Genomic DNA, 13,938 nt, shown 5'->3' on the forward strand with positions numbered 1-13,938 from the left:
AAATCATGGGAGGAATCACAAAATATGTTACAAGACTAACATAGAGAAAACAGAAATGTGGGACTGAAAATGGAACTAAACTAAAAATAATGTTCAATGAAAAAGCAGAGAGGCAACAGAAAAGGTTTATGGACGAACCTCCAGAGATTGTTAATGAGTATACATAGGCTACTTAGGACACTATAAGCGTTTTTCCAGAAATATGAAACAGAAAATAAAAGAACAACATGTATGGGAAGGATAACTTTTGGTAAACAAAGGGAGATTATAAAAAGAAGAATAGGGTTTTTATCTAAAAAAAAAACGATTTAATCCAGATGGTCCTAACAATATTACCTTATGTATCAGAAACCTTGAGCCCTACTAAGCAAGTTACATATCAGAGATCTATAGAAAGATGAATCATGGGAGTAACACTAATGTAATGAGAATGACAGATAGAAGGTGGAAATTAAGACAAACACACACACATGTATATATATATATATATATATATATATATATATATATATATATATATATATATATATATATATATATATATATATATATATATATATATATATATATATATATATATATATATATATATATATATATATTGGCGTGCTACTGTTATAAGCACACATAGAGTATGTGTTGTTTCAGATGTATGTAAATGGATAACTGAATACATCTTAATAGTTTTTAAGTATTTATTCTATAAAAACAACAGAGTTAAACATCTCTATCACTGGAGGAAGCTGGGTTGGTCAAGATGACCAATTCTGGTGAAGTATAGATATGAACTGACTAACTTATCGATATCACAGATATTGTATGCTCCGTTTATATTAGTCACGTCACAAACTCGGAAGACACCTGCATCCGGTGACGTCACAAACTTTCACACGCTTGAGACAATGTGTTGACGTAAAGAAGAATGTCAAATTGCTGAGGTTTGCATTGTATGTCCTGTTTACGATTTGAATGACTACAGCAAGTCCCAGGGTTAGCTCCTTCAACCAACAGGACATATTACGTCCTTTGTTTTAAACATATAATATTTCCTATTCTAACTATTACATTAGCTCGGCCAGCTATCTCAATTTTTTTTTACAAAAATTTAACAACAAGCCAAAACATGGTTATCAGGTGTGACTGGACATACGTAATATTCTTTTTTTAACTTTAGCCATAATCAACCGAGGACGAATGTCCAAATAGGCACATTAAAAAATAATAACAATAATGCATATAAAAAAGATATTACCAAAGCAAAAAGAAAAATGCATGATAAAACCAAGATCATATAAATGGTACATTGCTAGCAAATGATTATATGGTACCCAAAAAAAAAAAAAAAAACTTCTGACTTACATATGATTCGGTAACTTGATAAAGAATAATTGTTACCTTAGTCAGAAACATAATACTCAATTTTTAGTGCACAAACACGAATTCCTGGTACGTACACGTACCACGGTTTCGTACATATATATATATATATATATATATATATATATATATATATATATATATATATATATATATATATATATATATATATATATATATATATATATATATATAGGGCTGATATATTTTATTAGATGCCCATAGATTCTGTTATATATTTTATTTTTTTTTTCTCTTTTCTTTTTTAACATTCCGGCTTATATATTTCTATTAGATGCCGAGAGAAAAAATGATTTATATCTTTTTTTTTTTAAATGTTGTTTTAAATGTATTTATAACAATGCAAATGTAGAAAATTTCTTTAATTACATATTACTAGCGTACTAACAGCTTTTCATACAAACTCTTCCCGACAAATTACTCCTTTAGCGAATGAGGTGGCCACTCAAACGGCTTTGAATTGAATCAAATAGGGCGTATTGTCGGGGCTAGGCGAATCGTTCCTTTTTAGCTGCTTGCTGTGCCGTAACCTACGCCAAACAAGGATGTTCACGGCGATAAATATCACCACCTTGATACTCAATCCAGCTAGTAGTATGGGGTGAAGAATTTCCTTATAAGTCGGTGACAGGTGGTCCCTTTCGGTAAGTTTCATCAACCGCTTTGCCACATGTCCGTTGTACGGGAGAGGAAGTGCTGGCATTGTAGAGGTCCACGTGAAGTTCGCGAAGTAAGCTCGTTCTCTGATGATTGTCCGTAGACCAGTCACCATGGAATTCGGGGAAGTCCCGACACAACCATCTGCTGCGACGAAGATATGGGTGAAGGACGTGGCTCCGTCAGGGCATGATACATTGAAGCCGTCCTTGTCGTATCGTATCCACGAGCCATTATTCAGTCTGCAATTGAACTCGTTATTGTCAAAGGGATAAAGCTTATCCAGACAATTTTCACTTGTATGGGAGAGAGCACCGTCTAGCACTATACCTAACTCGCATGAATCCATTAAGTTTTTATGGAATTCAAATGAGTCAGCTGTACATATTTTTCTATCCATTGCGTCTGAACAGTGAGTTAATTGATTTAAGTCTTTAATGACCGTATGTTTCCTTGTCTGGGGAAATCAATACGTGTCCTGTCAAACTGGATATTACTGGATTTGAGTGATTCGTCATGAAAGTCGGAAATGGTGATATCCTGTAAGATTGCCAGGCATCAGAAGAATCAAAGGGAATTGTAATCATAATCTTGTTATTATCTACGTTTACTGTAATTAGGCTGTAATAAAATTCTAACCTATGTTCGTCTAACAAAGGAACATAGCCTAGTTTATCCCTTCCGTTCTCCAGAATTAACTTTAAGTAACTTATAGGCAACAAATGGGGCGACAATACACCTTTAGTTGCTAACGTGATAGCTTCTACATAATCCTTGGATTTCTCAATGAAATGTGTAATTCTGTTATGTATGTGATCTATCTTTGAATCATAATACGTTAATGTTGCCAACAAATCCTGTACTTCCATAATTTGAACGATATTATTTGAATGTTCACTTAATAAATCCATAATTTTATTGATTGAAGCTAACTGATCCCTTAGTTCTGACATAATCAATTCATCTTTATGAGTCAAGAACTCAATTTTCTTATTTTGATTACTAATTTTAAGACGATTGGAAATTCCTAAACCTAAACTTGCAACAGACCCAAAGATGCTTAATGCAGCATAAATAAACGGATTCCGTCTTTCATTATGTTCGTGTCCTACAGTCCACATCAAAAGGTCATAAGCCAAAGATCCTGTCTCGCCAGTCTTATTTTTCAAGTCATCAGATAGCATCTCTGCAACTTTTAATGTTGATCCAAGCAAACTCTCTGTAGTCAAATGAAAATGTCTTCTATGCAACTCATCCAATGATGCAGAAAACCTTGAAATGGCGGTTCTTAAGCTAGTGACATCATTCTCTTGAAGAAAAATTGCTTGCATATGCACTTCGACAATTACGTTGGTTGATGTAATAAAAATGTCTTCTTGTCTTTCAACTATATTGCCATATTTAAAATATATATTTTTAGTCTTAGAACTCATCCCATACGAGAAAAATGTCTGAGCGAACAATATCACTCCCAACAACAAAAAATTCATCTTGGAAACCTGTAACGAGAAAAAATATATGTAATTACTCCTGTATTAAAAAGAAAACTATTAATCACATAAAACAAAATAAAATTTTCCTTCACTTCTTTTCCTCTCTTTTCTTTTTAATTTCTTATGTGAGCCAATGGTACTATTCTCTCATCCGTGGGTTGGGATACGTTTTGAACTCTAAACCTATTGGCCGTTAATGTTTCCAAAATGTTAAATGGGCCTTCAAACTTAGGTGTTAGTTTATAATTGAGCCCTTTTCGGACATTGATTTGAATATATATGTTATCACCCACGGTATATGTTTTAGTTGGTTTCGCTATTTTATCATGATTCCTTTTCATTATGATTTGTGATTCTTCTAAATTCTTTACAAGGATATCATATCGACTTATACTTGCATTTATACATTCTTTTAAAGGATTTGATAGATTAGTTGTAGGTGTTAATACATGGAAAGGTGTTCTAACTGGGGTACCATACAATGCTTCATGCGGTGACATTTTAATTGATATATGATATGAATGATTCAGAGTACTCAGTGCCGCCGGTATTGCAATATCCCAGTTGGGGTCTGATCCCCCTAGTGTTACCCTCAATATATTAAATATCTTCCTATTTGCTCTTTCCACTAGCCCATTCGACTCTGGGTGATATATCATGGTATTTATTTTCTTTATGTTGAGGAATTCACACAATGAGGTAAGAAAGTGATTATTAAATTCACCACCCGAGTCTGAGATTATCATGTGTGGAATTCCATGTTTACAAATGTAACACTCGTAAAACTTCCTAGCGCATTCAATCGCAGTTTTAGTTTTAAGCGCTATTAGTTCTGTATATCGAGTTAAAGCATCTATAATTACTAAGAGGTGCTTATTTCCTCTGTCTGACTCGTAAAATCCTGTTAACAAATCTAAATGTATTCTTTCAAAGGGTTGATTGGGCACAGGATAAGCTCCTAGGCTGACAGGTGTTTTCGTATGCCCTTTGTTTTCCTGACATGTGCGACAATTAGCTATGTGTCTTTTTATATCTATAAGCATTGTATGCCAATAAAACAATGATTTGGCTTTCTGTGACATTAATGAGAACCCCGGGTGTCCATGTAATGGATTTGAATGCAACCAATTCAGGACAGTGGAAATAAGTGAGATTGGTACTACTACCTGGTCGTTAGTTACATGTGGTGTATTGCGGGTTTTCCTTGTCACAGTCCTACACAGAATATTATCTTTGATTATATAATTCTGCTGCTTATACTTTATATATTCCTTTTCTTTATGATTGCCTTTCAAAGCATTTATAATTGTTTCTATTTTCTGATCTTTTCTTTGCTCAGTCTGTAACAATTCAGCGCTCAAGCCTAAATCTTCTTGTTCAGATATTGTTTTTACAATAGGCATGGATGTTGATATATCTATTAATTCAGCTAAAGGCTCCGTACAAGATGACACGGGGTTGCGTGATAATGCATCCGCAATGATATTTGCTTTCCCAGGTAAATACCCGATTCTTGCGCCAAAATCTTGAATGATCAAATGCCACTGAGTTCGTTTAGGGCTGTGATTGAAGCCTTTAAAGAACTCTGTTAGTGGTTTATGGTCAGTAATAACCTTAACGGGATAACCGTAAATTATGAACTTAAAATGCACTAGCGAATTTACAATAGCTAGTCCTTCCTTGTCTATTACTGCATACTTACTTTCGGAAGTTCTCAATTTTCGAGAATAGAAAGCTATCGGGAAAAATTGTTTATCATATTGCTGAAGCAATATCCCTCCTACTCCTAAGTCTGATGCGTCTGTTGCAATGAAGAATTCCTTACCGAAGTCAGGAAATTTTAAGATAGGAGAACTACACAGTTCATCTTTCAAAGTATTAAACGCCTGTTCATGTTGCTCAGACCATATGAAATCTACGCCCTTCTTCGTAAGATCAGTTAAAGGAGCGGCTATTATTGAATAGTTGCGTATAAAACGCCTGTAATATCCACTACAACCCAGAAATTACTGTATTCCCTTGACATTAGTAGGTATGGGAAAATTACGCATAGCCGACACCTTATCATGGACTACTTTAAGACCTTGGCTTGACACCATGAAACCCAAATATATTAATTCTGTTTTGAAAAATTCACACTTACTAATCTTTACCCTTAAGTTATGTTGTCTTAATCTCTGTAGTACTAGTTCTAACTTACGTAGATGTTCCTCTAAGGTGTTGGAAAAGATTACAAGATCATCCATATAAGCATGCAATATATCCCCTAACAAGTCTCCAAACACTATGTTAATCATTCTTGTAAATGTTATAGGAGCACAACGTAAACCAAAAGTCATCCGTAAAAATTCATAATGTCCCCTGGCTGTGCTGAAGGCTGTGTATGGGATACTATCTTCTTCTAATGATATCTGGTGAAAGCCTTTAAGTAAGTCCAAACTGGTAAAATATTTATTCTGACCTAACAAAGACAAAATATCGTCAGTACATGGCACTGGAAATCGATCAGGGATCGTTTCCTCGTTTAGACGACGAAAGTCGACGCAGATACGCCATGTTCGATCTTTTTTCGGTACAACTATTAAAGGAAAATTATAAGGGCTGTTTGATTTTCTAATGACTCCTTCCTCTAACATTTTACCTACTTCATCATCTGTACGAGGGTACATATAAAATTTTCTGCTTGTCCTTTAACCTTATTTGATGCTCGATCACATCTGTTTTTCCTAAGGATCCATCCGTAGTGGAAAAGACATCTTGATATTTAGTTAAAAGTTCAAAAATTTTCTGCTGAATTTCTTCGTCTTGAATGTCCTTACTGATTTTAAGGTATTAGAAGACTTATAGAATTTCCCTTTGATATACACGCCGTGCTTGGCAGGAGCTAAGATAATGTTTTGATTTCCCATAGATGGGTATCCTATAATTACAGCTGGATACATATTAATGTTTTTTACAACAACAAATGTATCGGCAAACGTGTGATTACTGACTCTGAACTGAATATGAGTTATGCCTATGACGTTTAATTCATTATTTCCTATACCTGAAAGTCTAATTCCTGATTTTTCAATCGGAAAGTTCGAAAACAACAAATGATGTGTCTTCAAATCCATAATATTACGTGGACTACCAGAGTCAAAAAATAACGTAAAGGATTTGTGTTCTAAATTTACAGCATATAAGGTTGGCCGTAACTCATTTTGGCTTATTATTGTATGAATTCGTTGCAAATCTACGGGAGCATGCACTGTTTTACTTAATTCGGCCGTGTGTTTCATAGGAAAATCTATTGTTTAACAATTATCTGATAAAACATTAAATTGATTATTCAATACTATTGATGTTGACATTAATGACCTTGACCCAACATCACTCTCTTCCCCTCTAGAGTTAACTATATGGTATTTGCTTTGCTCTGCACATTCTGAAAATTAGTCTGACCTTGCGAGGTCTGGTTTGACGGCCCAGGCTCAGCGATATTTGAAGAAGTGTTTGTTTGTTTCGGACTCTGAACTGCATTGACATTTGGTTGTTTCTTCTTATTGTTAAAATGAGGAATTTTCTTTTTATTTCCATATGGAACTGACTGTGGAATTGACTGTGTATTTCTGGGATATTTTTGTGTCTTACGCGAGTAACATTGACTATAAGAATGCGTTGCAGTGTTGTGAATTGAGCAAAATTTCGTTCTGCAGTCTGCGCTTATGTGACCTTGACGTTTGCAGTTATAACACGTCAATCCCGCTACATATACATATGCATATACATATACATATACATATACATATACATAACCATATACATATATATATATATATATATATATATATATATATATATATATATATATATATATATATATATATATATATATATATATATATATATATATATATATATATATATGTGTGTGTGTGTGTGTGTGTGTGTGTAGTAGGTAGGTAGTAGGTTAGCCAGGGCACCTGCCACCCGTTAAGATATTACCGTTAGAGAGCTATTAGGTACTTTATATACCAGCAGTCTTTGGTTATGGTTCACTTCCCGTTTGCCTACACAGACACCGAATAGTCTGGCATGTTATTTACAGATTCGCCTCTGTTCTCAGATACTTGACAACACTAGGTGAACTAAAATTTCTCAAGGAGACACCAAAAACACTGGTAAAAACTATAGGCCCCAAGGAAACACATAAAATAATTAATTTGTATATTAACAATATACTAACAAATAGAGAACTCCCCTTAAGTAAATATAAGCAACTTAAATAAACTATTAGAGGCTCTCAATAACTGCCCAAGGTCCTGAAGTAATTACAGCTAGATGCGAAGTAGTGGGTATAACACAATGTCTCCATTCAGTTTGGTAATCACCTGTAAATTTCGATAGGTCATCAATTAAAATTACCAAGCAGAACTAAAGGTTATGACAATGGCCTATCATTCCTGGCTTACCAGTAAATTACACATTTAATCAATTTGACATAAAATGGCTATTGGCTAACCTAGAACAATAGAATAATGTTCACTGGACACTCCCTAAAGGATAAAAAATTGCTAACATTAACCTGGATATATGCCAAGACGCAAGACACTTAAATTTGGATCATAGATGATTACATATATATCAAAGACATGCAAGGCCTTACTTAAGAAATAACTTTCCTAAGCTGGAATTTACAAAGGGCTTGACTTAAGACCCACTCTCTAGTTGACCCTTACCTGTAATTAATTCCAGAGCGGCAAATGGCAATGTTAAGAGGTTATGTTCTGGCTCTTGATCAAGCCTCTTGAAACGACGAGGACGAGCGTTGTAGAACTTCATCAAAATCACGGCACTTGTTCAACATGGTAGGTCACTCCCAAGGATCAATGTACACTACGATCATGGCTGGTACATAGGGCTTTTAAAAGTAGGAGAAAATCTTATCCATCCAAGTCCTAGTGATAAAAGCACAAGATTAAAATCTCCTACGAGAGGGGGGCTTCCGAGTCGGAGACAATTCGTTGCCAGACTGCTTCGGCTAACTAAGTCAGTACCAAAGTAAACATTTTTTCCCGATAACAACGGGTAACAGGTAAAAGGGTCTATTTAAAAGTGGGTCAAGGGTAATTACATAAGGGGAACGTAATTAATATAAATTAACCAATTTACATATCTTATGTCTTAACATATGAAAGACGTTAATAATATACTAAAATTAGATTTCTTTTAGTCCACCACCAGCGATGCAATTTTTTTAGTACAAAAAATTGCATCTAACATTCCAGTCTGTCAAAATCTCCCTGGTCTTCTGCTCACTAACTATAGCAGCCTTTCTTTTGACATGGGGAGGCTCTGATAAAAGTTTAACTGAATCATTAGTCGACGAAAGTTTTGAATCATCTGATCTTTCAAGAAAAGGAACCAGTGTTGTAATGTGTCTTTTAACAACTTCCCTAGTAGAACACTTTTGTATCGATGCTCCTGTAACTTCACCGATACTGTTATATTGCAATTCTTTCACCAAACCCATAGGATAATTGTTAGGTTTTGTGTGCACCTGTTTCAGTAGGACAATATCCCCAATTTTACTACCCCTCTGTGTAATAGGTCGGTATCTATCCTTTTTATCAACAGCTTGGTCAATCAGTGTACCCAAAAACTCGTTATGATATTTTGATAACAGATTATTTCTGACTTTCCTTAATTTCATATACTCATCTTTAACCTGTTGGGGATTTACACAAGGTTGCCAGTCAGGATCCTCATGTGATATACCCTGTAATTCTGGAAGGAGGTTCATGGAAGTCAGTTCATAGCCCTTAACTAACTGTTCAGGTGTAATTGGTTCAGGTACAAAGTCTAAATCTTCTTCTCTAAGGGATTCCTTAAAGGCTATAGGTCTCCTATTAACAAGGTGAACAGTGTGACAAACAATAAATTCAAAGTCATCATAAGATAAAACAAGATTTTTTATACTTCCTAACAACAATCTTTTAACCTGTTTGATACAAACTTCAACAAGAGATTCAAGCTTACTGCATCCTTTAAAATATTGCTGAAACTGTATAGGGCGAATATTGTTTTCTTCAAAATATAACTGACTAGCATGATCACTTAAAAGGTTCTGTATCACATTAACCCCAGCTACAAGCTGTGTCCCCATATCACTGATGCATAAATCAGGGATTCCACAATCAAAACAATGCAGCTGGAAAGATCGCAAGAATTCTTTTACACCAAGATCCTTGCAAATTTTAAGATTCACTGCCCTACTCCAAGTACATGTAATGCATAATAACCACACTTTCTGAGTTTCATTATTCTTCCTAACATGGAAAGGACCCATATGATCAATGAAAACATTAGCAAATGGCTTGGATGGCAAATTAGACCTGAATTCCCTATATGAATTCTGACTAAGTTTGAAAGTTCTATTACAAAAACGCCTACAATGCACATATTGTTTTAATGCTTTTTTGATGGTCGAAAAATGCCTAGGGATATGAAATTGTCGTCGTATTTCAGCTAGAACTGAATAAAATCCTGCATGAAACAGATTGAAATGAACATCCAAAATAATTAGCTTCGTCAAAGCACTGTCTCTCGGCAGTAAAATAGGAAAGCCATTATTGCTAAACCATTTCTTAAATTTGCTTTTAACCCTAAGAATACCATTTTCATCCATGAATATATTGAGCTGGGTAATGAGGTTAGGAATGGCCTTCAGATTAAAACTATTCTTATTCTGAAAGTAAGCAAAGATCTCTGGGAACCACTTCCTTTGCTCTGTTATAACAACTCTCTTACTAGCTTCTGCAAAGAGATTAGGGTTGGTATCAGATGAGGTTTGAGAACATATACCTGCCTTTGACTTCCAGTTTCTTATGCCTACTAATATTCTTCGATAAAACAGAATCAACTTACGAAAGCTGGAATAATCGCAGGGATCAATAACATATTCAGGAGAACCTGTTAAGGAAGAAAAAGTAGTTTGAGAAAGTTCTGCCCCTAAAGGTGCATTCAAATTGGAGAGGTACCCAGAGTCTGTGACTGTCATGGGATTTGGAATAATAAAAGTCATGTCCTGTTCCCCACCAGGGAAGTCATCCAACTTCTTGCCTGGACCGACGAGAAAATTAGTTTTATACAACTGCTTATGTGAGAGGCATTTAATAACACAGTCGGCCGGATTCTCTTTTCCTGAAATGAAACAGAATCTTATTGGAAATTGTTGACACAACTTTTGAATATTACCAATTCTATTCATTACGAAAGTTGAACACCTTTGCATTTTATCCAGTTTCTGGGAGGAACAACTAAGCCAGTGTAGGGCACAAAGAGAATAAGCATAGAGAACCATTTCTACTATGTTAACAGGTTTCAGGCAAGAAGGTCCAGAGATCTCTCTTTGCAGTTCCACGAGAGTTTTGACACCCAAAACAATGGCATTTAACTCTAATGAAGGAATTGACTTATTCTTCAGCTGAGTGTTAATCATACGGTTCTTAACTTGAACAAAACTCACCTTACCAGATTCAACATGCTGCAAAAAAATTACTGTACCATATAAGTCGTGACTAGCTGTGGTAATATATGTTCAATGTAGTTTTACATTTATGCTCTCATGTATGTTGTGTTTCTCTGCTTGCATTTACCAGCTTATTATGTTGCTATTTGTGTGTCTTTGCGCATATTACTGCTTGTGGATGTCCCTGTGTTATCTGGCCCTTACTTTGATGTATTTGTTTGTTATTGTGCATGTAAATTAGTGCATGTTGTAATAGTGGTGGTTTCTATTGTTTCAGGAGGTGACTCCAGTTTTTGTGTGCAATAAAACCTATAACCTATGACAGGTTTTTTATTTTTACAACATTTCATTGCACACAAGATAAAAATTTGAGAGGCCATGGAACGGTTCCTACATCAAGAACGCTTCGAGGCTGACCCGGATTCTGCCACTGCTGCTAAGGAGTGGACGTACTGGCTGAGGACATTCAACAACTTCTACCAAGCAGTACAGAAGACATCTCCCAGTGCAGACAAACTAATCCTACTCACCAACTACGTTGCTCCTCGAGTGTACGACTACATAGCAGACTGTGACACTTATGTTAAGGCTGAGAAATCACTTACATCACTGTATGTAAAACCTAGAAATGAGGTATTTGCTAGGCATGTCCTGGCCACACGTAGGCAGGGGTCAGGTGAGTCCCTAGACCAGTTTCTCCAAGCTCTGAAGCTCCTAGCAAAAGACTGTCAGTTCAAAGCAGTGTCGGCAGAGCAGGCGTGTGATAACTATGTTAGAGATGCATTCATCAATGGACTTTCTTCTGGTGCCATTAATCAAAGACTACTCGAAAATATAACTCTTAACTTGCAAACTGCTTATGAACAGGCACGCACTTTAGAGATGGCTCAGAAACATTCTGCTTCTTATACTACTGTTGAGCCAATTACTGCTGCTGTACCTCAGCCACAAAGTCAGTCAGGTGATTCAGTGTGTTTAGAAAGTAGTGATGAAACTGCTCATCTTGCCGCCACTACTGGCGCAATCAGTGTTTTTTCTGTGGTTTGAAACGGCACCCTCGGTTCAAATGTCCTGCTAGGGAAGCTTTATGTCTAAAGTGTAAGAAACAAGGACATTATGCAAAAGTGTGTAGGTCAGGGAAACCGGTAGGGGATACCTCTGCAGGGAAAACTAAATATTCGGCAGCAACACTGGCTACTGTGTCTGGGGCTGTGCCTAGTAGTCTTAGTAAATCTTTGAGTTGTTTGAAAGTTAATGGTCTCCCTGTTAATGCACTTATTGATACAGGAAGCTCGGAAAATTTTGTGAGTCAGAAGATTGCTAAAGAAAACAACCTAATCATACTTCCTGACGACGGGCACGTCTCCATGGCTGATGCATCTCTCTCGTCCAAAGTCTTAGGTCTTTGTTGTGTTGATGTGGAGCTGCAAGGACAAATTTATCCTAGTGTAAAACTCAAAGTGCTGCCAGCCCTGTGTAGTGATGTAATTTTAGGACATGAATTCTTGAAGAATCATTCTGCTCTAGAAATGGCTTTTGGAGGAGCATGCCCACCACTCAAGATATGTGGGCTGGTAGCAGTGAAGTTGGTTGCGCCCGCACTCTTCAGCAATCTGACAGCAGACTGCAGACCCATTGCTGCAAAGTCGAGACATTACTCTCAGGCTGATAAGGAATTTGTCAAAACTGAAATTGGTAGAATGCTACAAGAAGGAATTATAAGACACAGCCAGTCTCCATGGAGGGCCCAGGTGCTAATCACTGCAGGGCACAATCGCAAGAAGAAAATGGTGATTGATTATTCACAAACTATAAACAGGTTTACTGAGCTGGATGCTTACCCTTTGCCTCGGATCGATGAAACAGTGAACAATGTCTCAAGATATAAAGTGTTTAGCACCTTGGACCTGAAGAGCGCCTACCACCAAGTGCCAAAAAGAGAAGACGAAAAGTTGTACACTGCTTTTGAGGCGAGTGGAAAGCTGTACGATTTCAATCGAATCCCATTTGGTGTGAAGAACGGAGTGGGCGCTTTCCAACGAGTTGTGGATCAGATCCTTACAAAAGAAAAAGTGGAAGGGGCATTTGCTTATGTGGACTATGTGACTGTATGTGGAGAGACGGAAGAGGAGCAAGACAAAAACTTAAATCATTTCTTGAAAGTGGCGCGGGATTACAACCTCACATTTAATCATGACAAGTGTGATTTCAGGACCCAGTCTATAAACCTTCTGGGATACTCTATAAAGGACTGAGAGATCAGACCTGATCCAGAACGACTGCAGCCTCTCTTGAATCTACCCCTTCCCAAGGATACTGCCTCTCTTCGGAGAATGTTGGGGTTGCTTGCTCATTACTCACGATGGATACCCAACTTCTCTGAGAAAGTCCGGCCTCTTTCACACTCCACGAGATTCCCATTGTCTTTTGAAGCTTCTCTGACTTTTGAAAAATTGAAGAATGAAATTGCAAAGTCCGTGGTGCCAGACATTGATCCTACATCCCCTTTCACAGTCGAAACAGATGCCTCAGACCATGCCATTGCCGCTACTCTCACTCAGAATGGACGTCCTGTAGCGTTCTTCTCTCGCACTCTCTCTGACAGTGAACAAAGGCCTTCTTCAGTAGAGAAAGAAGCTTATGCCATAGTTGAGGCCCTCAGAAAGTGGAAGCATTACCTAATTGGTCATCACTTTAAGCTGATTACTGACCAGTGAAGTGTAACATTCATGTTCGACACAAGATCTTCAAGCAAAATCAAGAACGACAAGATAGCCAGGTGGCGCATTGAACTCTCATGCTACCACTACGATATTGTGTATCGTCCAGGTACGGAAAATATTCCTGCAGATGCTCTCTCGCGTGTCTGTGGTGCTG

General features: G+C 36.7%; 1 protein-coding gene across 1 annotated transcript; it reads right to left on the reverse strand.

Moving 5' to 3' along the window:
- Window positions 1-8,787: 8,787 nt before the first annotated feature.
- LOC137617539 (uncharacterized) lies at window positions 8,788-11,031 on the reverse strand. Its single transcript, XM_068347554.1, has one exon. It carries the CDS (start codon window positions 11,029-11,031, stop codon window positions 8,788-8,790), a length of 2,244 nt encoding a protein of 747 aa, XP_068203655.1.
- Window positions 11,032-13,938: the final 2,907 nt, after the last annotated feature.

This window comes from Palaemon carinicauda, chromosome 23, assembly GCF_036898095.1.
Source record: "Palaemon carinicauda isolate YSFRI2023 chromosome 23, ASM3689809v2, whole genome shotgun sequence".
Lineage (NCBI taxonomy): Eukaryota > Metazoa > Arthropoda > Malacostraca > Decapoda > Palaemonidae > Palaemon > Palaemon carinicauda.

Excerpts from the sequence above, each read along its gene's own strand:
- LOC137617539 (XM_068347554.1), bottom strand. The coding sequence starts at position 11,031 with ATGATTAACACTCAGCTGAAGAATAAGTCAATTCCTTCATTAGAGTTA.